This window comes from Osmerus mordax, chromosome 5 (genome assembly GCF_038355195.1).
Source record: "Osmerus mordax isolate fOsmMor3 chromosome 5, fOsmMor3.pri, whole genome shotgun sequence".
In the NCBI taxonomy this organism is placed as follows: Eukaryota; Metazoa; Chordata; class Actinopteri; order Osmeriformes; family Osmeridae; genus Osmerus; species Osmerus mordax.
In genome coordinates this window covers 1,658,742-1,685,114 of record NC_090054.1, presented here as the reverse complement: position 1 = coordinate 1,685,114, position 26,373 = coordinate 1,658,742, and the positions used below count along the sequence as shown (strand labels likewise).

Sequence of the window (26,373 nt, the reverse complement as noted above, 5' to 3'; positions counted from 1 at the left end):
TCCTTGTTTACACACTGATGTCAATTACACATCACCTTGTTGTCAAAACACTACGCACAATGTTCAGTTGTTGCACACACTTCTCAAGTAAAGTCTCAAAGCATCAACCTACAACACACAAATATTCAGATCTCTAAACACTCAGGTCTGGTGAGCAATTTGAAATCAGGACTGCAGCATAAAAAGGGCCTTGAGCCTCTGTTTTGTTTGGTGAACAATGGAGAACTTACAGTAGAACATATCAACAACCAGAGAAGGAGAGGGGTAAGAGTGAGAGGAGGAAGAGGAGGACAAGGAAGAGGAGGGAGAGGATGACAAGGAGGAGGATAAGGAGGAGGAAGAGGAGGACGACAAGAAGAAGGAGGAGGAGGAGGAAGAGGAGAAGAAGGAGGAGGAGGAGAAAGAAGAAGGAGAACGGTGATCTCTAATGAGATTCGGGCCACCATGGTTGACCATGTGCTCAACAGAGGGTCCAACCAAATCTCAGCCGCTTCACAGTTGCTGCCATCATTAGAACCTTTAGAATGGAGAACAGGTATGAATTATATTTGACTTGTGTACTGAAATACTGCATATCAATAGAATACAGTGTGCTCACTGTATTTGTATTTTGCAGGACTGAAAGAGAACCACACCGTGGAGGAGGAACATGCACTTTCACAACCGAACAGGAGACTGACATTGTGAAAATGGTTCGTGAAAACAACACTATCACACTCCGACAGATACAAACCAGGATCCTGGCTGACCATGCCACATTCAGAAACATGGGGGAATGGAATGCCCCAGGAATGCCATGCGGATGAAACAAGTGTACAGGGTCCTATTCGACTGAAACACACATCAAGGAGTTACGGCAAGAGTTTTTGCTTGTAAGTCCCATACATTCAGCACTGACACATGCATGCATTGTACCTGTAATCCAATAGTTCCTTTTCTACAGTGTCTCACTGTAGCTCACTGTGTTGACCCATCTGTGTCCATACTATAACTTGCATTACCATGCTGTCTGTTCCAGCGGATCCAGGAGCATGACACAGCTAATGAGCTATATGAATACATATTCATTGATGAGGTTGGATTCAACCTGGTGAAGAGGAGGCGCCGGGGCAGAAATGTCATTGGCCAGCGCGTCATTGTTGAGATCCCCGGCCAGCGTGATGGGAACATCACTTTGTGTGCTGCAATGGGTTGAGCAGGCCCGTTGACAGTACTGTACTGTTCAGAAATAAAACTTTTTTTTGCCGCATATGTGTGCTGTTTTATGTTTGAAAAAAAACAAAATCTCACGCCAAGGTTTTTGGAAAAGTTGGCAGCCCTGTATAGATGGTGACGAGTGTCAGTGTGTCCATGCTTATCTAGTACGGTTGTTGTCATAGAATGGATCTGTATCCATAAAGTTGTCTTTCATCTTTGTTGTGGCCTTCAGTGGTGTTGAGCTCATTGCTATGTGCGTATGGCCCTGTAGGCACATTGGTTCTGAGCTTGGTTGAATTTCTTATTTAGGTTTGTAAATATGACAGTGGTAAATTTACATGTGTGTGAGAGAAGGAGAGAAATTACACAAGAAGGTCTCTCTCTCTCCAGTATGTGTAGCCTACTACAACACCTGGTAGAAGCAAGCCGCTCTGTCGTTAAAAGTGTTTTGTGGAGCCACGCTGTTTGTTGATGTGTTAAATAAACACATCAGTAGCAAGAGTGAATTTTGTAGCTTTACTGGTATGTATCCTATATTTTGAAATTGTTTTTTTCCCCACCAATTTTTACATATAAAAACGCCACTGTACATAGACAATGTCAGTGGCAAAATGTTTTAAGGCTTGGTCCCATAATGTCTGTGACACTAGATTGTAGGTCAGAGGTCACAATGTTACCAAAGTGTATAGTGCCAGGCAACTTTGAATGGGGAAAATAGGAGTAATGTCAAGTCCATTTGTAGGAGCCATATCTAAAGACGAAACACAAGCTTTCCAGCACCATGAATACAGCTTCTTCTTTCTGTGCTTTGCGAAGCTTCTAGGGAGAGTAAAACCTCCCATATTGTGATACTATTTAACTGCATTCCTGTATTCTTTGTCCTCTGAGATGCTCAGCTTGAGTGTATCAGACATCTGCACCTTACATATATGTAATAAATACTTTGAATTTGTCTTGAACTTGGAATTGGTACTATTTGGTAACTGATGTCATTGACTTTGTACTTTCACAGCAATTGGGGTACAATATGAGACTTCTTCAATACACGCGAGGTGGTTTTCCCTACGCGGATAGCCGGTCACAAGGCCTCCTACTATCAGTCTCTTTACAATTTAATATTTCACTCGATAATACTACACCACAAATGTCCAGGATCGTTGTGTTTTGTAGATATGAGCTGCATCTAGCCAGCGTCTTTCTTGCATGGGGGGTTTAAATTGTATTTTGATTGATAATGTGAGCACAGTCGGACAGTACTGTATTCCCGTTTGCCTCAGTCAGCCTCTTTCACTGGCAGTCTGATTCATTATTAACTGTCAATGGTAATGGTATTAATTTGCTAGATGTGTAAATTCAACCATTTGAAGCTATAAACTTTTGCCAGACGGGGAATGAACCGGTGATTCTTGTGATCTACAGAAGTAAAGTAAAGTACACCCATGAAAATCCTCCAAATGTTTGGATGTTTGATATTAGTTTAAACAATAGGTGGTGATATCGTAAAAAAAACACACAAAAAAACGACTCAAGAACACCTCACAATTTCCCCAGAAATTGTACCCTCTCTAGTATTTTATATTTATGCTTTTTACTGCAGTACTTATTTAATCTTTCTTTATATTTCTACATACTATGTTAACCACCATCTACCGAATCAAATTCCTCATGTGTAATCCTACTTGGCAATAAACAGGATTCTTATTCTGCTGTTTTGAACCACATTTCTGAAAACAAACAGATAATGTACAAAATGTTTATTCCCTATAGAACATAATGTGATCATGTACATGAGATTGTTTCATTAAACAAGATACATTTTTAATGTTTACCACTTACAAAAAGGGTTGTTAGAAAATGTAACACGTGCATCATGTATATCAAAAACAATTTACATTTGTGCATTGCAAAACCCCAAAAAAACAGAACAAGCTAACATATTTTGATGTATTGGGACAACAACTGCTATACTAACGGATATGTTCTTATTTTTCTGAATGCTTGATCCATGTAATTAATGTTTGTTTTTTTTACTCTGATGTTATGTCAGTTCAGTGATGGCATTCAGTGACAGAATTGTGGGTCTGGCGGGTTCTCTGAGTAGAAACTAGTATGGAGGATGAGACGTCTGTCCATTACCCAAGACCCTTTGCACATGTTGTGGTAGTACGTCATTACTTCTCAGGGACACAGACAAGGGGCTAATTTTGGCTAATTAAATGCATAATGGAGGATGGCTTCTTAGTTAACATTTGCTTAGTTGGTTGTCATTAGTATAATTTCATTTAATTACATTTATTTTTACAACAAATTGTGTGATAACTTGTTTTTTAATTATCGTTTGCTTATCCGTTTGTTTGAAGGAGCAACAGTTTACTACAGTTAGCTTTGAGCTAATCTGGGGTTATTGTGCTACAGGTGTACAGGTGCAATGTTACCGTCCCATTTAATCCACATTTCCCTCTTGTGATGATATTGTTATCTCAACCTTACAGACCACAAACAGGAAGTTCTGAATATCCATCCTTGATGTAGGAAAGACACGTACAATAAAATCCTCCCAACACACTTTCCACATCCAGGAATAGATGTGTAGGCCTGTGGACTCACTCTGAGCCTGTGGCCCTGTGGACAGACATCCTCACACTACTACATACAACACTACACAACCTAAACATGACTCTCTAACTCAGCATAAACACTCATTCATGTGACTTTTCAGATATGCTCCGGTCATGGTGTGTAGTAACTCTACACTTCAACACTTCATGGTGACAAAAGCACTGCCTGCAAAGTCCTGCATATCAATCCTGACCCCATCTTTCAGTTATGATGCAAAGCTTGGATATTGTTTAGCACAAATTTCAGGTGTATTTCAAATAGTTGTTTTATATCAGTGTAAACAAATAAATAAGTATTTACAAACTTGAGCAAAAACGGAAACAAACAAGGAAAAAAATAAACATAAAAAAACGATAGCATAAATAATTTACAAAAAAAGAATTTATAATACAGACTTAGTATAAACATCTTGTTCCCAGAGTAAGTTGCTGTAAAAAGGCCTTGGGGTTGAAGAACTTTCCAGAGGCATTAAGAATGATGGGAACGGATACCAGTCTATAATCTGCCACATCACTGGTCTTTTGTACCAGTCTATAATCTGCCACATCACTGGTCTTTGGTACCAGTCTATAATCTGCCACATCACTGGTCTGTGGTATAACCTTAAGTTATAGTTCAAATGTGTGGATCATGTCCCTTATCTGTTCCTAGAACTCAAATATTGGTATTCACTAAGACTGACAGTTGGAAAAGTGAGCTAAAATGAAAAATGTTAAACTGAAAAAATAGGATTAAAAGAAATGTACAATGTCGAACACAGCGTTGAGTTATTTGGCTTTTCTTAGTCCACTGAGATGTGATGTCACTTCTAAGGGAAAGTCTGGTCTTCCAAGACCCTGGAGAACAGACACAGCTAGCCCTAACCCTGGAGGACACACAGCTAACCCTAACCCTGGAAAACAGACACAGTTAACCCTGGAGAACAGACACAGCTAACCCTAACACTGGAGGACACACAGCTAACCCTAACCCTGGAGAACAGACACAGCTAACCCTAACCCTGGAGGACACACAACTAACCATGGAAAACAGACACAGCTAACCCTAACCCTGGAGAACAGACATGGCTAACCCTGGAGAACAGACACAGCTAACCCTAACCCTGGAGGACACACAGCTAACCCTAACCCTGGAGAACAGACACAGCTAACCCTAACCCTGGAGGACACACAGCTAACCCTAACCCTGGAGAACAGACACAGCTAACCCTAACCCTGGAGGACAGACAGGGGTAACCCTAACCTGTCGAATGGCTGTCCCAGCACAGCAGACAGGTCTGTGTCCGGCTGAAAGATGGAGTTAAGATGTGTAGATCCAGGAGACAGAGGAGCATGGTCCACCCAGCTCAGTTATCTGAAGGGGAGAGAAGGAGAGGGAGAGGGAGAGAGGAAGAGGGGGAAAGAAAGGGGGAGAGGTGGATGGGTCATTGGGTCAATCACTGGTATAAACACATTTGAAGACATGAAAGCTATGGTTACAGAAGACTTCTGTTGGAAAAGATGAGAACCAAGCTTCACGTCTGCACAGAGAGATAGGAGATCCAGGGAAGGTCCACACCAGCAGGGTGGAAGGAGCCAGCCCTGCCCCTTGGCTGGGCACAGCAGGCCCCAGAACTCAGCTCACCAACATCCATCTACAGCTGTGATGACAAACGCACCATACCAGCCCACTACTCCCCACTGATCACCCAGAAACATGTGGTACTCCCCCACAAACCTCACGCTTCATAAGGAGCTCTTCAGTATCACAACACACTTCTCATTACATTTACATCCACTACCATGTAACTAAATAGCAACACCTATAGTAACAACACTGTACTTACATAGGAACTGCTACAAGTTAGTGAACAAGTAAAAATAGTTATGGTGGAGGTTGGCCTTCCCAGGGGTAAGATGATGTCAACATTGATCTTGTTTCGGTAAAAAAGTATATTAGTTTTCGATGTACTCTCTGAGATTCAATTTTTGCTATGTATTCACTATGCTAACCATACAGTCACTGTAAACCATACAGTCACTATTACCAAACAGTCAATATGGTAAACATGCAGTCACTATAATAACCATACAGTTGCTATGACCATATTGTCACTATGATAACCATACAGTCACTTTAACCATACAGTTACTATGATGACCATACCATCAGTATAACCATCCAGTCACTATGGTCACAGTCAGTATAACCATACAGCCAGTATGACCATACAGCCAGTATGATAACCATACAGTCACTATGACCACAGTCACTATGACTATACAGCCAGTATTGATAATCATACAGCCAGTATGATAACCATACAGCCAGTATGATAACCATACAGCCAGTATGATAACCATACAGCCAGTATGATAACCATACAGCCAGTATGATAACCATACAGCCAGTGTAACCAGGCAGGTGACAAGCAGAGAGCACAGCGTGAGGAGTTATCAGCCAACACCAAGCAGACCACAGCTCCAGGTTGTTACCTTTATATGAACACAGTTGGAAACTCCGGCTTATCTGGGTGTTAAAAAAAACATTTGAAGGATTTAAAAAACGGTGTATTTCTTAAACCAGACAGCACAACAACACACACGCCCCTCTCTACAGCTCTGGGGGGGGGGGGGGGGGGTGTATGTGTGTGGGGGGGGTGGCGGTGTGTGTGGGGGGATGGGGGTGTGTGTGTGTGGGGTGGGAGTGTGTATGGGGGGGGTGGGGGTGTGTGTGTGGGGTGGTGGGGGTGGGGGTGTGTGTGGGGGGGTGGGGGTGTGTGTGTGTGTGTGGGGTGGGAGTGTGTATGGGGGGGTGTGGGAGTGTTTGGGGGGGAGTGTGTGTGGGGGGGGTGGGAGTGTTTGGGGGGGAGTGTGTGTGGGGGGGGTGGGAGTGTGTGTGTGGGGTGGGGGGGGGTTGGGGTGTGTATGGGGGGGTGGGGGTGTGTGTATGGTGGGGGGGTGGGGGTGTGTGTGGGGGGGTGGGAGTGTGTGTGTGGGAGTGTTTGGGGGGGAGTGTGTGTGTGTGGGGGGTGGGAGTGTGTGTGTGGGAGTGTTTGGGGGGGAGTGTGTTGGGGGGGGGGTGGGAGTGTGTGTGTGGGAGTGTTTGGGGGGGAGTGTGTGTGGGGGGGGGTGGGAGTGTGTGTGTGGGGGGGCGGTGGGAGTGTGTGTGTGGGGGGCGGTGGGAGTGTGTGTGTGGGGGGCGGTGGGAGTGTGTGTGTGGGGGGCGGTGGGAGTGTGTGTGGGGGGGGTTACTCACCTCTGCACTCATACTTGAGGTCTGAGAAGAAGACGAGCTCCTGGGAGAACACAAAGAGGCCGAGCCGTCCTCCTGCGAACGTCTGGTCGTACACGGGCCCCGAGTCCGCCAGGATCTGCTTCCCCTCGTACACCACCACCCTGGGGGACAGCACAGCCGGCAGGTGGGTCCCTGAGCTGTGTGCATGTGTGTGCGTGTGTGTGTGTGTGTGCGTGTGTGTGCTCACCTGATGAAGCCAGTCTTGGGTCTGTGTATGAGGTGCCACCTGTAGGCGGTAAAGTCTTTCCATCCGACGTTCTTGGGATCATGCCAGAGGGTACGCACCTTCACACCGTATCACACACACACGCCACACACACGCCACACACACCACACACGCCACACACACCACACACGTCACACACGTCACACACACGCCACACACGCCACACACGCCACACACACCACACACGCCACACACACGCCACACACACACGCCACACATACGCCACACACGCCACACACACGCGCCACACATGCCACACGCACGCCACACGCACGCCACACACACGCCACACACACGCCACACACCACACACACGCCACACACACACACATGTATACTGTGAGGTTTTATATATTGTTACCATAAAAATATTCTAAACTGAAACGATATGTCATTTAAGTTAAAGGCAGGGTATCTAATGTGTTTAAAAAGCATTTGTTGTCATATTTGCCTAAATAAACTTCACGTCTTGATAGCAACCAATAAATCTAAAGGTTTGACGGTAATATTAAATCAATCTGACATCTGTGAGCATCACAGGAATGTAATAAACACGACAAATCATTAAGACTGTTACGAGACTAATGATTGGACGGGCTACCTGTCTGTCTACCTACCTACTCGCACTCTGCCCCTGCACTAAATGCTGGTCGCTGTAGTTTTGTGGGAGTGGTTTTGATGGGAGGGGTTGGGATATTTTGGTTTGAATCGTGTCAAACAGAAGCTAAAATAGCTTACCTCGCTTTATACTGTATTCACTTTCATCCAAAACCTACAGGGGTGGATTTGAACCTGGACCTTTTGATTTGCAGTCAAACGCTGTACATGTGATTGTATTATCACTAACATGAACCCATAGGGAACATAAGTATGGCTGATGTGCATGTGGTTTCTCACCTGGCCGGCGGTGTTCCCTGTGTGCCACAACGCATTCCTCAGGTTCTCCCCGGTGCCCGTGGTGGAGTTAACCACCTTGAGGGAGACTCCCGAGAGGCCGAACGCCTTGGAGGGCTTGTCCTCCCAGTATGTCTGGGTGATCTGCTTCCACATCACCACGTAGAAGCGGCCGCTGGACTGGTACCCAAACACGAAGCCAGCGTAGTCGTCGTCACGGTCCGTGTTCACGTAGAACGTGCCGCTGAAATCCACCGCGTTGAACTCGTCAAAGCCTGGAGGACAGGAGGGGAGGAGGAGGGGATGAGGAGGGGGGGAGGAGGAGGGGAGGAGGAGGGGATGAGGAGGGGGGGAGGAGGAGGGGAGGAGGAGGGGAGGAGGAGGGGAGGAGTAGAACAGGGATAGAGTTCATGAACTGAACTTATACTCTCCCTATTGCTTCTATGCTCTACCACTGAGCTGCACTCATCCCTACTGCTTCTGTGCTCTACCACTGAGCTGCACTCATCCCTACTGCTTCTATGCTCTACCACTGAGCTGCACTCATCCCTACTGCTTCTATGCTCTACCACTGAGCTGCACTCATCCCTATTGCTTCGCTGACCTCCAACCTCCCTTGGAGGTTCCCCCACAGTGTGAGTGGTGGCTCTCCTCACCCACGGCGATGCCCGGGTCTGAGTTGGCGGTCTGGACCAGCTCCTTGCCCTGGTGCCGCACCACCCAGCTGGGGTCGATCTGCGTGGTGCCCTTGGGGTCCAGGTGCACCATCTGGAACTTCCTGAAGTCCGTGATGCTAATGGCGTTGTTCTCAGGGCACACGTCCAGGATGTCGGGGATGTTGTCGTTGTCAAAGTCATCTTTGCAGGCGTCGCCCCTGCCATCTCCTGCATAGGACACACACAGGTCATTAAACTGAAAACTTTATTGAAAACAAAACAAACAAAACAGGCAGAACATGACAGAAAACATAATACTGAATGACATCGGTATACCAGTAGCACATGATGGTGTGTGGACTGATGTACTGTAAGTCTTGACTATATCCAGGTTATCTGTGTGTTTGTGTTTCCCTGTGGACTGATAGAAGGGTAACTGTTTTCTCTCCCTACAGGTAGTGCTGCACTACTGTCTCTACAGGTAGGGGGAGCCAGACATCCAAGCTCTCGTTAACACTGAAGCGGTGCCAGATACATCCTCTACTGACTCGCTAGAGTGCAGTATTACAGCATCACCTGGATTCTGTCATTGAAATAGTAGAATTTTTGCATTGTTTTACATTTTGTTATACATTTGGTCTTTTCTGTGTAAAAGATTGTGAGTGTGTGTGTGTGGGGGGGATGTTCTGTGTGGGTGTGGGGTGTTCTGTGTGTGTGTGTGTGTTAGACCCCCACCATCAGAGTCAAGCTGGTCTTCATTGGGCACCAGTCTGCAGTTATCTTTATCGTCAGGGATACCATCGTTGTCGTCGTCATAGTCACAGGCGTCGCCCTTGCCGTCCTTGTCGTGGTCGGCCTGGTTGGAGTTGGCAACGTAGGGGCAGTTGTCCAAGTTGTTCTGGTGGCCGTCCTCATCAATGTCTTGGCTGTTGTCACACTGGTCCCCCACCAGGTCGTTATCTCTGTCCGCCTGTCAAACAAACACCACCACAATCAACACGGAGGACAGGCACCAGACCAGACACACACATACACACACACACACACACTCACTCTTTCAGTAGGCACAATACAAAGTAACCTAATCTCAGCTACCAGTCCCAGGCACTGTGCAACAATAATAACATCTCCACTTTAGTGTAGCATAGTCTTCACAGAACCCTAACCCTTACTTCAACTGGACCCTTCCTATAGTTTTGATGTTGTCTACAGTCCTCACCTGGTCTGGGTTATATACTAGAATATTCCTCACCTGGTCTGGGTTATATACTAGTGTTCCTCACCTGGTCTGGGTTATATACTAGTGTTCCTCACCTGGTCTGGGTTATATACTAGTGCTCCTCACCTGGTCTGGGTTATATACTAGTGTTCCTCACTTGGTCTGGGTTGTATACTAGTGCTCCTCACCTGGTCTGGGTTATATACTAGTGCTCCTCACCTGGTCTGGGTTATATACTAGTGCTCCTCACCTGGTCTGGGTTATATACTAGTGCTCCTCACCTGGTCTGGGTTGTGCAGCAGTGGACAGTTGTCACACTGGTCTCCTACTCCATCCATGTCTGTATCCTTCTGCTCATGGTTGTACACGTACGGACAGTTGTCATGTTCGTTCAGAATCTCTGGAGGAGAGAAGTTGTTTAGACACGGACACTATGCTGGACACGGGCCATGCTCAGGGACATCGTGGTGCTGGTCGACCCTCCTACCGTCCCCGTCGATGTCCACAGAGCAGGCGTCTCCCTCGCCGTTGTGGTCCGTGTCTATCTGGGCGGGGTTGTGCTCGTAGGGGCAGTTGTCACAGCGGTCGCCCACGTCGTCTTTGTCAAAGTCAAACTGACGAGGGTTGTACAGCAAAGGACAGTTGTCCTAAGAATGGAACACAGGACAGCAGAGCAGAGAAGAATAGAGCAGAGAAGAACAGAGTAAAGTACAGTAGAGAAGAACAGAGTGCAATTGAAAACGTCATTGTTCACACAAGTGAGAACATTGTAGATATATACACATCACTGAATCTCAGTCTACATAAATACACATAACTGAATGTCAGTCTACATATATAAAGATAACTGGATCTCCAGTAGCCTACAGATGTACATATCACTGGGCTCTCTAGCATATACAGATATATATACACCACAATGACAGCTGTCTTACTCTCTCGTCTACGATGCCGTCGTTGTCATCGTCCTTGTCACACGCGTCCCCTTGCCCGTCTTTGTCAAAGTCTTCCTGTCCAGAGTTGGGCAGGTTGGGGCAGTTGTCCTGGAACACAGATGCATTATGGCAGAGTTAGATTAGGGCAGGATGGGGTGGGGCAGTTTAGGGGAAGGTATCTGAATCTGTCATTCGCCCCCCCCAAACAAAAAAAAAATACAACGTTGTGATTTGTCAAGTGTCTTGTTAGCCACGCACCTTCTTGCAGTGATAGGTGGCATTGGCGTCACACACCAGGTTGTAATTGGGCCAGCCGTCCAGGTCGGAGTCCTCCCCGCAGATGAAGCCGTCCCCTGCGTAGCCGATCTTACAGTCACACTTGTACATGGGGTCGCTGAAGTGGCTGAGATACACACAGTCTGCGTGCCGGTGGCAGTTATGGGTCTTGTCCTGGCACGGGTTCTCAGGCTCACACACCTGGGGAGCGGGGAGGAGAGGGATGAAAGGAAAAAGAAAAGGCAGAGTCAAACAGATTTACAACAGGTCTCTTTATACCAGTTCACATCAACCAACAGTTTACATTAAGTTTACATTAACTACCATGAAATTACATAGCAGGAATTGTGATGTGGGCAGCGTTATAAGTGAAACTTGGTATGGGAGGTTGGGCTTTCCAGCGGAAAGTGGATGTTAAAAATGAACTTATTTCAGTAACACAACCTTCAAATGCCCCTCTAGAACATACACACACATGCACGCACGCACTCACACACCCCATACACTCACGCACGTACATAAAAACGCACGCACACACATCCATGCCCCCATGCCAACGATGAGGTGGCCCCCTCTCCTAATCAACTGATCCAGGCTCCAGCTCCAGGCTGACCACATGGTCCCCCTGCTTATACAACATCTGGCGGCAGCTCCAGGCTGGATGACTCACCTCTCCCAGCCAGCAGGAAGGGAGCTCTCAGGCAGGCTGACAGAATACCAGGGAGACAGAGTCATGACACAGCACATTAAACAGTAATAGGCCTCCATCTAGCTGGGTGGAAACACTGAGGGCTGCGACGAACACATTGCTAATCACTGGGGCCGACAAGGCTAATCCTGACCGTGAGGGAGAGAGGCAGTCAAAGAGAGATGGAGAGGGAGAGAGACACAGAGGGAGACTAAGATGGAGAGAGAAGGAGAGGGAGAGAGACACAGAGGGAGACTAAGATGGAGAGAGAAGGAGAGGGAGAGAGACACAGAGGGAGACTAAGATGGAGAGAGAAGGAAAGGGAGAGAGACACAGAGGGAGACTAAGATGGAGAGAGGAGGAGAGGGAGAGAGACACAGAGGGAGACTAAGATGGAGAGAGAAGGAGAGGGAGAGAGACACAGAGGGAGACTAAGATGGAGAGAGAAGGAGAGGGAGAGAGACACAGAGGGAGACTAAGATGGAGAGAGGAGGAGAGGGAGAGAGACACAGAGGGAGACTAAGATGGAGAGAGAAGGAGAGGGAGAGAGACACAGAGGGAGACTAAGATGGAGAGAGAAGGAGAGGGAGAGAGACACAGAGGGAGACTAAGATGGAGAGAGGAGGAGAGGGAGAGAGACACAAAGGGAGACTAAGATGGAGAGAGAAGGAGAGGGAGAAAGACACAGAGGGAGACTAAGATGGAGAGAGGAGGAGAGGGAGAGAGACACAGAGGGAGACTAAGATGGAGAGAGAAGGAGAGGGAGACGGACTGACAGAGAGGGAGAGAGGGGTGAGAGACAGGGGGAGACAGGGAGAGATAGAGGAAGAGTGTGGCAGGGACCATATCCCTGTAATCCCCCACCTGCTTGTTGTTCTTGGCAGCCTCCACTCCCATGCCGAAGGGCTGGGTGCCCTTGTACCTGGGAGGGCAGGACAGACAGTGGAAGCCTGGGTCTGTGTTCACACAGCGCTGGGCTTCACCCACCCGGTAGCACACGTCCGACACCATGTCACACTGCAGAGGGGCACGGGGTCAGGTTGCTTGTAATAATGTAGAAATGTATGTAATGTATGTTCATTTAGCAGATACTTTCATCAATATCAGTGTGTGTGTAGGAGGGGGTTAACCAGCAATCTCTTTATCTACAGTCATTATCTCTCACCTCATTGATGTCTTCGCAATGGGTTCCGTTGCCACGGAAACCAACAGGGCAAGGTCCACATTCCCAGGATCCATCTGAGGCACTGCTGCAGTCCACCCCCCCGAAACACGGGTTAGACAGACAGCCGTCTGTGTATGGTGACAGGAAGCAGGGAAAAGTGTTAAACAGTCATCTGTGTACGGTGACAGGAGCAGGAAGTAGGAAGTAGGGATGGAATGACAGCCGTCTGTGTAGGAGGACAGGAAGCAGGAAGTCTCAGTCAGACTCACCAATAGGACAGTCCTTCTTGTTGCAGATGTCGCTGTCCTTGGCTTCTCCCAGGCACTGCTTTCCACCGTACTGGGGCTGGGGGCTGTTACACACGCGCGTCCGACTCTTAATCCCGCCCCCACAGGTTGCTGAGCAGGTTGCCCACGGCGACCACGGTCCCCAACCACCGTCAACTACACACAGACACCATGAGGAAGTTTACGTTGTTTTTTGACTATGTACTCTAGTTCACCATCCTCACTAGGACAGGTCCAGTTCACCATCCTCACTAGGACAGGTCCAGTTCACCATACTCACTTGGACAAGGCTTGGCCTCACATCGCTGTGTCTCCCGGCCGCTCCCCTGACAGTCTCGGCCTCCCAGCTGGGGCACGGGGGCGTTGCAGTGGCGGATCCTGGTGATCTGACCCTCACCACACGACACGGAGCACGATGACCAGGGAGACCACAGGCTCCACCCACCATCCTGGCGGACTGGCACACGCACATCACACACATTTTTCATCAAACCATGTGACATTGTGTAACGCTGTGTAATCTGTGACGTTGTGTAACGTTGTGTGACGTTGTGTAATGTGGCGTGAAGTTGTGTGACGTTGTGTGACGTTGTGTAGCACGTTAGCTGGTGATAGCTGGTGTAGCATGTTGAGATAGAGGGTGCAACACGTTGCGATAGTGGGTGTAGCACGTGAGATAGTGGGTGTAGCATGTTGAGATAGTGGGTGTAGCACGTTGAGATAGTGGATGTAGCACATGAAATAGTGGGTGTAGCACATGAGATAGTGGGTGTAGCATGTTGAGATAGTGGGTGTAGCACATTAGATAGTGCGTGTAGTATGTAGAGATAGTGGGTGTAGCACATGAGATAGTGGGTGTAGCACGTTGAGATAGTGGGTGTAGCACGTGAGATAGTGGGTGTAGCACGTGAGATAGTGGGTGTAGCACATGAGATAGTGGGTGTAGCACGTTGAGATAGTGGGTGTAGCACATGAGACAGTGGCTGTAGCATGTTGAGATAGTGGGTGTAGCACATGAGATAGTGGGTGTACCATGTTGAGATAGTGGGTGTAGCACGTTGAGATAGTGGGTGTAGCACATGAGACAGTGGCTGTAGCATGTTGAGATAGTGGGTGTAGCACATGAGATAGTGGGTGTAGCACGTTGAGATAGTGGGTGTAGCACATGAGATAGTGGGTGTAGCACATTGAGATAGTGGGTGTAGCACGTGAGATAGTGGGTGTAGCACCTGAGATAGTGGGTGTAGCACGTTGAGATAGTGGGTGTAGCACATGAGACAGTGGCTGTAGCATGTTGAGATAGTGGGTGTAGCACATGAGATAGTGGGTGTAGCACGTTGAGATAGTGTGTGTAGCACATGAGATAGTGGGTGTAGCACATTGAGATAGTGGGTGTAGCACGTGAGATAGTGGGTGTAGCACGTGAGATAGTGGGTGTAGCATGTTGAGATAGTGGGTGTAGCACATGAGATAGTGGGTGTAGCACGTTGAGATAGTGGGTGTAGCACATGAGATAGTATGTTTAGCATGTTGAGATAGTGGGTGTAGCATGTTGAGATAGTGGGTGTAGCACTTGAGATAGTGGGTGTAGCACATGAGATAGTGGGTGTAGCACGTTGAGATAGTGGGTGTAGCACATGAGATAGTGGGTGTAGCATGTTGAGATAGTGGGTGTCGCACGTGAGATAGTGGGTGTAGCATGTTGAGATAGTGGGTGTAGCACATGAGATAGTGGGTGTAGCATGTTGAGATAGTGGGTGTAGCATGTGAGATAGTGGGTGTAGCATGTTGAGATAGTGGGTGTAGCATGTTGAGATAGTGGGTATAGCATGTTGTGATAGTGGGTGTCGCACGTTAGATAGTGGGTTTAACAAGTTGAGATAGTGGGTGTAGCACATGAGATAGTCAAATCAAATCAAATCAAATTTATTTGTATAGCCCTTTTTACACGCAAGCATGTCACAGAGGGCTTCACATACGCCCATAGAACTGCCCCTCAACCAACCTAAACCCTCAAGGAAGACAAGGAAAAACTCCCAGAAAAACTCTGGAATGGAAGAAACCTTGGGAGGAGCAATTCAGAGAGGGATCCCCTCCTCCAGAGACGGTTGGTGAGAGAGAGGAGCAGAACACAGGCTAAACATAGTCATACAGTGTCGATGGGTTTTGAAACACCAAAATCCATTGTTCAACTTTATAGATGTTGGACAGGACCGGGAGATAGTGGGTGTAGCACGTGAGATAGTGGGTGTAGCACGTGAGATAGTGGGTGTAGCATGTTGAGATAGTGGGTGTAGCACATGAGATAGTGGGTGTAGCACGTTGAGATAGTGGGTGTAGCACATGAGATAGTGGGTGTAGCATGTTGAGATAGTGGGTGTAGCACATGAGATAGTGGGTGTAGCATGTTGAGATAGTGGGTGTAGCACATGAGATAGTGGGTGTAGCACGTTGAGATAGTGGGTGTAGCATGTTGAGATAGTGGGTGTAGCACGTTGAGATAGTGGGTGAAGCACGTGAGATAGTGGGTGTAGCATGTTGAGATAGTGGGTGTAGCATGTTGAGATAGTGGGTGTAGCGGTGAGGGTGGGCTGATGAGAGGTGTAGTCATGACTCACCTCGACTGTCACATTTTCCCAGGCTGCACTTGCGTGTCTGTATAGACGGGCCGGAGCAGGGGTTGCTGGTGGCGTCACATGACCTGCCCCTCTGCTGCGTACCTGTCCCACAGGTGACCGTACACTCTGTCCACTCAGACCACGGAGACCAGCCATCCTCACTGTCTTTAGCTGAGACACAAACACGCACACAGATACACACACACACACAGATACAGACACTTATATAAGAATGCTAGATAGTTCTGCAATGCTGGTCTTCTGTGAGTGAGTGTGTGTGTGTGTGTGTGTGAGTGTGTGTGTGTGAATGTGGGTGAATGTGTGTGTGTGTGTGTGTGAGAGAGAGAGTGAATGTGAGTGTGTGTGTGAATGTGTGTGGGTGTGAATGTATGTGTGTGTGAGTGTGAATGAGTCTGTGAGTGTGTGTGCGTGTGTGAGTGTGTGTGTGGGTGTGTGTGTGAATGTGTGTGAATGTGTGTGAGTGTGTGTGAGTGTGTGTATGTCTTACGTAGACACACAGGGCAGCACTCTCCATCGATGAAGGAAGGGCTGGCACAGGCCACCGCAGGGCAGGTAATCTGGTGGCACACTATCTTAGACTCCTGACAGGAGGAAAGAGACAGGAGGCAGGAGAGACAGGAGAGAGAGAGGAAAGAGAGAGGAAAGAGAGAGAAGAGAAACAGGATTTTCCATATTTTCTGCATATTTATGCTTTGAGCTGTATCTGAAATATTATAGTCTTATGTAAGAGCATGTTTATTGTAGGCAGAATTACTATCACACTTCCAATAATTCTACACACAACTGTATGCACACACTATCTGTTTGTCATTATGAATACAATCCTCTGCTAAATGAAAAACATGCTTTGTTGCATTTGTTTACATAACACAGCATGCCATGTTTTGTAAACAAGCCCTAATAGTTAACTAGCACACATACAGTATACTGTGGAACTAGAATACTGTTGAATTAGAATGCTGTTGAACTAGAATACTGTGGAACTAGAATAATGTGGAACTAGAATACTGTATAGTTAGAATACTGTGGAACTAGAATAATGTGGAACTAGAATACTGTGTAGTTAGAATACTGTGGAACTAGAATACTGTTGAATTAGAATACTGTTAAACTATAATACTGTGGAACTAGTGTACTGTGGAACTAGAATACTGTGGAATTAGAATACTGTTGAACTAGATTTCTGTGTAGTTAGAATACTGTGGAACTAGAATACTGTTGAATTAGAATACTGTTAAACTATAATACTGTGGAACTAGTGTACTGTGGAACTAGAATACTGTGGAATTAGAATACTGTTGAACTAGATTTCTGTGTAGTTAGAATACTGTGGAACTAGAATGCTGTGGAGTTAGAATAAGGAACTAGAATACTGTGGAATTAGAATACTGTTGAACTAGATTTCTGTGTAGTTAGAATACTGTGGAACTAGAATGCCGTGGAGTTAGAATAACGAACTAGTATACTGTGACGTTAGATTCAAAGTGGGAATGAGACAGAGAACATATTCTCACGGTGAAGGTGTGGTGTTGTCATGGTGTGGTGTTGTCATGGTTATGGTGTTGTTTTGCCATGGTTATGGTGCGGTGTTGTCATGGTTATGGTGTGGTGTTGTCATGATTATGGTGTGGTGTTGTCATGGTTATGGTGTGGAGTTGTCATGGTTATGGTGTGGTCCTACCTGGCAGGTGCACTTTGTGCAGCTGTCCACCACCCAGTCCTCCTTGTCCTCAAACAGACGCCCGTCCTGCCAGCACATGCTCTTCTCCTTGGAGTTCTTCATCCTGGCCAGAGCGTCCTTCATCACCACATTCTCCTCCGTCTGACCAGAACATGTCTTTACACTCAGTATACGTTTAGGGGCACATTTACATTTGTTGACATTTACAATTAGTCTACATATCTGTGTTTACATATATCAGTTTGTTTGTTTGTTTACGTTTACAGGTAGTATAGGTCACATGTGTTTACAGTTAGTGAACATGTGTTTACAGTTAGTGTGTACAAGTGTACATAGTGTCCATATGTGTTTTTATTTTTAGGTTACATATATATATTTACAGTTAGTATATATACTTGAAACATTTTGAGTTCATACAGGCTATGTGTACACAGATCGTCTAAGTTCAGAAGTATTAGTATACATACTGTACATGTGTATAGACGGTGATTATCCTTCAGAACTCAAGTCTCACAATGTAGCCCTTGATGCCCTGTGCACACTGTGTCTCTGGCATGAATGGAGGAGGAAACGCTTGTGTGTGTCTGTCTGTCTGTGTGTCGGTCTGTCGGTCTGTCTGTGTGTCTGTCTGTCTATCTGTCTGTGTGTCTGTCTGTGTGTGTGTCTGTCTGTGTGTGTGTGTCTGTCTGTGTGTCTGTCTGTGTGTGTGTCTGTGTGTCTGTCTGTCTGTCTGTTGGTCTGTCTATCTGTCTGTATGTCTGTCTGTGTGTGTGTGTATTTGTCTGTGTGTGTGTCTGTGTGTCCGTCTGTCTGTGTGTCTGTCTGGGTGTCTGTCTGTGTGTGTGTGTGTGTGTGTGTGTGTGTGTCTGTCTGTCTGTCTGTGTGTCTGTCTGTCTGTCTGTCTGTCTGTGTGTCTGTGTGTGTCTGTGTGTATCTGTCTGTGTGTCTGTGTTTGTCTGTCTGTGTGTGTGTCTGTGTGTCCGTCTGTATGTGTGTCTGTCTGGGTGTCTGTCTGTCTGTGTGTGTGCGCGTGTGTGCGTGTGTGTCTGTCTGTCTGTCTGTGTGTCTGTCTGTCTGTGTGTCTGTGTGTATCTGTCTGTGTGTATCTGTCTGTATGTATCTGTCTGTGTGTCTGTGTGTGTGTGTGTGTGTGTGTGTGTGTCTGTGTGTGTCTGTCTGTCTGTCTGCAAATGTGTGTGTGTGTGTGTGTGTGTGTGTGTGTGTGTGTGTGCGAGAGAGAGAAAGAGAGAGAGAGGGGGAAAGAGAAAGAGTAAGGGGGAGGAAGAGAGAGAGAAGGAATAGAAAGGGTGAGAGTGAAAGGAAAAGAGAGAGAGTGGAAGGAAGGAAGAGAGAGGGAGGGAGAGGGGGAGAGAGAGTGTGGAAGGAAGAAAAAGAGAGAGAGAAAGTGGAAGGCAGAGAGAGAGAGAGAGGGGTGGAGAGAGTGGAAGGATGAGAGAAAAAAAGAGAGAGGAGAAAGGGGGAGAGAGACAGAGAGAGAAAGAGTGGAAGTAAAAGAGAGAGAGGAGAGAGGGAGAGATGAGGAAAGGGAAAGAGAGAGGGGGAGAGAGAGAGGGGAAGAGAGAAAGGGTGAGAGAGACAATGGAAGGAAAAGAGAGAGTCTGTATGTGTGTCTGTGTGTCTGCAAATGTGTGTGTGTGTGTGTGTGTGTGTGAGAGAGAGAGAGAGGGGGGGGAAAGAGAGAGTAAGGGGGGAGGGAGAGAGAAAGAGAGAAGGAATAGAAAGGGTGAGAGTGAAAGGAAAAGACAGAGAGAGGGGGAAAGAGAGAGAGAGTGGAAGGAAGAGAGAGAGGGGGAGGGGGAGAGAGAGTGTGGAAGGAAGAGAAAGAGAAAGAGGGTGAGGAAGTTGAAGGCAGAGAGAGAGAGAGAGAGAGAGAGAGAGAGAGAGAGAGAGGGTGGAGAGAGTGGAAGGAAGACAGAAGGAAAGAAAGAGAAAGAGGAGAGAAAGGGGGAGAGAGACAGAGAGAGAAAGAGTGGAAGGAAAAGAGAGAGAGAAGGAGAGAGTGGGAGAGAGAGGAAAAGGGAGAGAGAGAAAGAGAGAGGGGGAGAGAGAGAGAGAGAGAGAGAGAGAGAGAGAGAGAGAGAGAGAGAGAGAGAGAGAGAGGGAGAGAGAGACAGTGGAAGGAAAAGAGAGAGAGAGAGATGTGTGTGTGTGTTCAGACAGCAGTGTTAGCTGTGTCAGGTTGCTAGACACCACTCGGTCTGTCAGAGCCTCAGGGACCTCTCTCAGGGAAACTACCCAGTCAGACTGACTTGCTACTGGAGGCCTCTGGAGGCAGCCTGTTAACAGAGCTAGCCACCAGTCTGCTTACACAGCCTGTTAACAGGGCTAGCAGCCAGTCTGCTTACACAGCCTGCTTACACAGCCTGTTAACAGAGTTAGCCAGCAGCCTGCTAACACAGCCTGTTAACACAGCCTGTTAACAGAGTTAGCCAGCAGCCTACTCACACGGCTAGCCTGTAGTCTGCTAACACAGCCTACCAACACGGCTAGCCAGCAGCCTGCTAGCACAGCTTGCTAACACAGCAATCCAGAAGCCTGCTTGTACAGCTTGCTGACACAGGCTGCTAACATAGCTTGCTAGCACAGCTTCCTAACACAGCTTGCTAACACAGCTTGCTAACACAGCTTGCTAACACAGTAACACATGGTTGTTAGGTCACCGTCTGTAGGCCTCTATCAGATGTTAATAGAAGTTTTAAGCCTGTATAAGGCTATACAGTAGGTTTATAATAGTTATATGTCTGTATAAGGCTGTACACTGTACAGCGTTAATCTGGTCAGCATCAAACTCGCCCGTCAGAAGCCACTCACCACTTTCTGAAGGCCGTCAATCAGGTTGCCGACGACGACGCGCAGGCCCTTAAGTTCCTGGAACATGGAGCTCAGCTCCTCACAGGAGCGCTCGCATAGCTCCGCCCCCGGTCCCGCCTTCTCCGGCTTCTGTCCAATGAAGTTAGTGGTGATGGAAGGACTGACATCCACCACCTCAGCGCTCTCGCTCACCGTGTTCGCCTCATCTGGGTCGGAGAGACGGACTGTAAACAAGTACGAAGATAACGGCACTGAACGACTCCTGCTGAACCACTGAACCCTCTGTCCTGTGTAGCCACATCTGCACGCATGCACACACATGTATGTGCACACACACAGACAAACTTCCACTTCCACACACACTCTATGGAGCAGGACGTGAAGCAGGAAGTGAAGCAGGAAGTGAAGCAGGAAGTCACGACAGCATAGCCAAGCCCACGTGCTCAGTCACACTGGGGCAGTTTGATTTGTCTGCCAGCTGTGCATCCCTGACATAGTTCAGCTGTTCTATTTAAACCCACGGCTCAGCCCAGCCCCCCTCACCTCCCTTCACTGGAGCCTCCTCAGCCCCCTCACCTAGCCCCCCTCACCTCCCTTCACTGGAGCCTCCTCAGCCCCCTCACCTAGCCCCCCTCACCTCCCTTCACTGGAGCCTCCTCAGCCCCCTCACCTAGCCCCCCTCACCTCCCTTCACTGGAGCCTCTGCAGCCCCCTCACCTAGCCCCCCTCACCTCCCTTCACTGGAGCCTCTGCAGCCCCCTCACCTAGCCCCCCTCACCTCCCTTCACTGGAGTCTCCTCAGCCCCCTCACCTAGCCCCCCCCACCTCCCTTCACTGGAGCCTCCTCAGCCCCCTCACCTAGCCCCCCTCACCTCCCTTCACTGGAGCCTCCGCAGCCCCCTCACCTAGCCCCCCTCACCTCGCTTCACTGGAGCCTCCGCAGCCCCCTCACCTAGCCCCTCCCACCTCCCTTCACTGGAGCCTCCTCAGCCCCCTCACCTAGCCCCCCTCACCTCCCTTCACTGGAGCCTCCTCAGCCCCCTCACCTAGCCCCCCTCACCTCCCTTCACTGGAGCCTCCTCAGCCCCCTCACCTAGCCCCCCTCACCTCCCTTCACTGGAGCCTCTGCAGCCCCCTCACCTAGCCCCCCTCACCTCCCTTCACTGGAGCCTCTGCAGCCCCCTCACCTAGCCCCCCTCACCTCCCTTCACTGGAGCCTCCTCAGCCCCCTCACCTAGCCCCCCCCACCTCCCTTCACTGGAGCCTCCTCAGCCCCCTCACCTAGCCCCCCTCACCTCCCTTCACTGGAGCCTCCGCAGCCCCCTCACCTAGCCCCCCTCACCTCGCTTCACTGGAGCCTCCGCAGCCCCCTCACCTAGCCCCTCCCACCTCCCTTCACTGGAGCCTCCTCAGCCCCCTCACCTAGCCCCCCTCACCTCCCTTCACTGGAGCCTCCGCAGCCCCCTCACCTAGCCCCCCTCACCTCGCTTCACTGGAGCCTCCGCAGCCCCCTCACCTAGCCCCCCCCACCTCCCTTCACTGGAGCCTCCTCAGCCCCCTCACCTAGCCCCCCTCACCTCCCTTCACCAGAGCCTCCCCCCCCCCCCCCCAAGCACTAGTATGCATGATGGCTGTGTTCCACATTGTCTCACTCCTCTTACCCCTCTCTTAATGTGTCCCTTCGGTCTCCCCACATGTCTGACAGTACACAAACACACACACACGTACACACACACACACACACATACACACACACACACACACACAGACACACACAGCAGCCTTCAGTAGGTCAGCCATGTAAACTGGCAGAGATGAATGGGTGAACAGGGACTCTACATCATGCAGTCATGACGGCCGGTTCTAGAAGCACCGCACAGCCAACTTTGTGTTTACTTTCTGCTCCCTTCTCTATGTCTGGAGGACTCATTCAGAGCTGGATACCTCCTCTCTAAGTCTGGAGGACTCTTTCAGAGCTGGAGACCTCCTGTCTAAGTATGGAGGACTCATTCAGAGCTGGAGACCTCCTCTCCAGGTCTGGAGGACTCATTCAGAGCTGGAGACCTCCTGTCTAAGTATGGAGGACTCATTCAGAGCTGGAGACCTCCTCTCTAAGTCTGGAGGACTCATTCAGAGCTGGAGACCTCCTGTCCAAGGCTGGAGGACTCATTCAGAGCTGGAGACCTCCTGTCCAAGGCTGGAGGACTCATTCAGAGCTGTAGACCTCCTCTCCAAGTCTGGAGGAATCATTCAGACCTCTATACCTCCTCTCTAAGTCTGGAAGACTCATTCAGAGCTGGAGACCTCCTCTCTAAGAGCAGACCCAGACCCAGGACAGACCCAGGACAGACCCAGGGCAGGGCTGGGCTGGTGCCAGTGTTTAGACATTTTCACTGGACAGAGAGAAGAACCGAACTGGTCAGAACCTTAGTTGGAGAACCCTGGCTTCGCCACATCCAGGAGGAACTCAGGATCCAGTGGAGCGAGAGCTACCCTCTCTGCCAAGTCATGTCCTCACTCTGTGTGTGTGTGTGTATGTGTGTGTGTGTGTGTGTGTGTGTGTGTGTGTGCAGACTCCCTACTATAACACTGTAATAGCATTTACTTTAGTGTCCCGTTCTTCTCCTTCAGGCTCTACCCAGAGGATCCTGCCAGTAGAAATAAACTCAAACATCTGACTCTCCTTGTGTTCACACATGGGCTGACCTCACACCACCACTCCCAGACAACTGTTTCCGTAAACATGATGTAATACTGAGATCTTTCCACGTCCTCCCTCCTAACTTCCTCTCTCACTAGTCGGGGCTGTGGCGCCAACACCATGGAAGAGAGAACAGTTTGAAAAAGAAATGAGAAATGATCTGAAATTGGCTTCTTAATCCTTGTGAAACACAAAGAGACAGCTCTGAGTCGTGACTAGCAGGGAGTGGAGGGCAGGGTCCTCCCTAGAGGCAGGCAGATAGCAGTCAGCTTGCTCAGTCACACAGCATGGTACATATCCACACACTAGCACTACTGCTCCCTCTGCTGATAGGACTGGGGCATTACATCTCGTACATCTATTACACTACCACTACATCTCCAACATCTCATCAGACCTCCTACCTGGTTTAGTGACATCACAGCCCTTCGCCATCAGGATGTCATCCATCGAAGTGTCAAAGATGAAACGCACATTCTGCAGCAAGCCCTGTGAGATAGCAAGAGACCAGTTAGACAAGTTACAGTAGTTAGAGATTAGTTAGCTAAGGTCTGGAGTTTGAAACTTATATTTCCTGCCCCAAGGATGACCATGCAGTGGCTGTGATTGGGGCGGGAAGCCAGGCGACTGTGTCAGTTTCTGCTGTACTTCCTACATGATCTGTCTGGCTCTTTGGGTAAAAGCATCTGCTGCGTTAATCAAACGTGAGTGTTACCCTGAAGTGGTTTTCCCGGGTGGAGCCCTTGGCCACGAACATCCTGCTGCCCTCCTGCTGCAGGTGCTCGTAGAAGGGCTCGTCCAGGATGAAGCTGTCCACCAGCCCACAGCCCACAAACAGGTGGGCGTTCTCCCCGTGGACGTGAAGCGTGATGTTCTTCCACTGGGAGTCGGACAGGTCCACGTCCTCGAAGGACACCACGTTCTGGGATCCGTCCACCCAGTACACCAGGTCCAGCGTGTTGGCGCGCCCGTTGGACACGATCTCAAACTGCCGTTGACCGTTGGAGTCCTCCAGCCCCACCAGCGTCCCCCGGGAGCCGCGGTCTTGCCGCAAGCTGGCCTCCAGCACGAAGCCCTCGTTGTTCTGGACCTGCCGCAGCAGCTGTCTCAGCACAGCAGCGTGGACGGACGGCAGCTGGTCGAAGCGGATGAAGCGGTACGCCGGCGCGTCCGAGTCTTGGCCCCGGAACTGCTTGGCTCCCAGAGTCTTGCGGTTGATGTGACTGATCTCAAACAGGTCGAAAATCGTGTCGTCGTCCAACTCTCCATCTTCAAGATATGGGTCAGAGGGAAAGAGGAGAAGAGCACTGAAGGTAACAGGCACAACAGCCACCAACTCCAAATATGGTTGTGTCAGTTAGGGAATCTTCTTCAGAAACCGTTGAAACATTTCAAAATATTATATCGAGCAAAAGGTCCACTTTTGAAACATTTCACTGGAAGGTTTCACAAGAAACACAAACAGTACTTAAAAAGGTTCTGAGAATATTTCTCTACAGAGACAATGGAACAGCCTTTGAGACAGAAATGTAATGGAGAGCAATGTCACCATGAAGCAGTTTTATCATCCTTTAACAAAAAAAAGCGTTTCAAGGGGAAGTCTGAAGACAAGTGAGAACATCTCTAGGTTAATGGTGATGGAGTCCAGCTGTCTGTTTACCTTGAGGTTGCGCTGCGAGGCAGACACACAGTAACGGCAGCAAGTACAGACATCTCCTGAGTATCATGTCTCCTTAGAAACACAGAACACACGTTTTATTTAATTGCAGTTGCTTTCATTGTTAATACACAATTTCCACACAGTTTTACTGCTGTCTCGCGCAGTGTGCATACACTGAGAAGTTATGCCAACAGCCAAACTTTCACAACTTCTAACAAACAATTGATCGTCGACGCAGCCACATCTGTCCCAGACACGCCACAAATTATTCAGACGTTTCTAAAGCAAGCTAGTCTCACCCAACTCTCACTGAGTGTGTACTCTTCATCACTGACTGCATGCACAGGTTACGACCTTACATAACTGACAACTGTGACAAAATCATGATCAAATTGAAGACTAACAAAGTAATTTGCACGAGCGTACGTCCTTATTCATACAACTTTGCCTACCTGGTGCCAATGCAATCCCTTTAAATTCAAATTGAAAAATATCCAACGAAAAACTATATTGTTCAAATAAATATCAAGTGTTGTGGCGGAGAGGAAACTGTGCGTGTAATGTCCACTATATCCACGCGTGGAAGGACGTGAGCGGTAGTGGAAGGACTTGAGCGGTAGTGCTTAAATGACAGACCCTCTCTCGGTTATATACCGCTCCCCGGGATCCTGTCAATCAAACTGGAATATGAGGAGTTTGGCTCCGTTCGTTTGTCAAAGAGGAATTACATAACTCTGTTCTGATAGGGTAATTCTCTCATAACTCTGATTTGATAGGGTAATTCTCTCATATTTCTGCACATGGGCAGTGGCGAAAAGCTTGGAAACTTCCTTCACACGAACCCCAATCTGTGCGCAAATCATAACGGAATCCGGTTTCATTTACTGATGGAGAGAAAGTGCTTACGCGCAGTGGTCTTGTCTGGGAGCGCGCAACACTGAGGGAATTATTGCGCCAAGCGCACGGTTGATTGAGGTTTCGATTAATCGACGTATGTGAATACGAAGTGTCAGCTGTGTACTAACCGACCCATACTTTGCCTACTTTTAACTTTAAATATATTTTGTGTTCACAGAACAAGGAGATGTTGCCAAATTGTGTTTACGTTGTTTTTACAAGTAGGAGAATTTAGAGAAACCTAAGGTTTGTCAATCAGTCTGAAGAGGCCAGTGGTGACCTAGCTTCATGGTGGGTGCCCCCCTTGCTACATCAATGCTTACCAGTTTGAAGAGTAAATACATAAATAAAATAAATGACACATAAATCATATGAATTGTATACCATATGTACCATATACCATATGGGTATTGGACAGATTCAAACCTTACATATTAAATATGATATACATTGATCAGTGTGTGCCATGGTCAGTTGCAGTAATGGAGCTTACATTCATTATTACAAAGGGAATGATGGCTGTATT

The 26,373-nt window shown here is 48.3% G+C and overlaps 1 protein-coding gene across 3 annotated transcripts; it reads right to left on the bottom strand.

Annotated features, from left to right (window-relative positions):
* Positions 1–2,936: 2,936 nt before the first annotated feature.
* thbs2a (thrombospondin 2a) lies at positions 2,937–25,546 on the bottom strand. 3 transcript variants are annotated; one of them, XM_067235884.1, is made up of 23 exons: positions 25,403–25,546; positions 24,951–25,022; positions 24,006–24,559; positions 23,695–23,779; positions 20,590–20,813; positions 17,758–17,898; positions 16,564–16,657; positions 16,056–16,226; positions 13,718–13,894; positions 13,420–13,593; positions 13,151–13,278; positions 12,850–13,002; positions 11,280–11,498; positions 11,022–11,129; positions 10,574–10,733; positions 10,368–10,486; positions 9,603–9,837; positions 8,868–9,095; positions 8,215–8,486; positions 7,280–7,377; positions 7,054–7,193; positions 6,291–6,324; positions 2,937–5,169 (listed from the first exon to the last, which is right to left on the bottom strand). In XM_067235884.1, the coding sequence occupies exons 2-22, from the start codon at positions 25,015–25,017 to the stop codon at positions 6,293–6,295; spliced, it is 3,579 nt and encodes a 1,192-aa protein (XP_067091985.1). In that variant the 5' UTR covers positions 25,018–25,022; positions 25,403–25,546; the 3' UTR covers positions 2,937–5,169; positions 6,291–6,292. The 3 variants fall into 3 exon arrangements, with proteins under 3 accessions (XP_067091985.1, XP_067091987.1, XP_067091988.1); XM_067235886.1 differs by having other exon boundaries at positions 20,590–20,795; XM_067235887.1 differs by lacking the exon at positions 6,291–6,324.
* Positions 25,547–26,373: the final 827 nt, after the last annotated feature.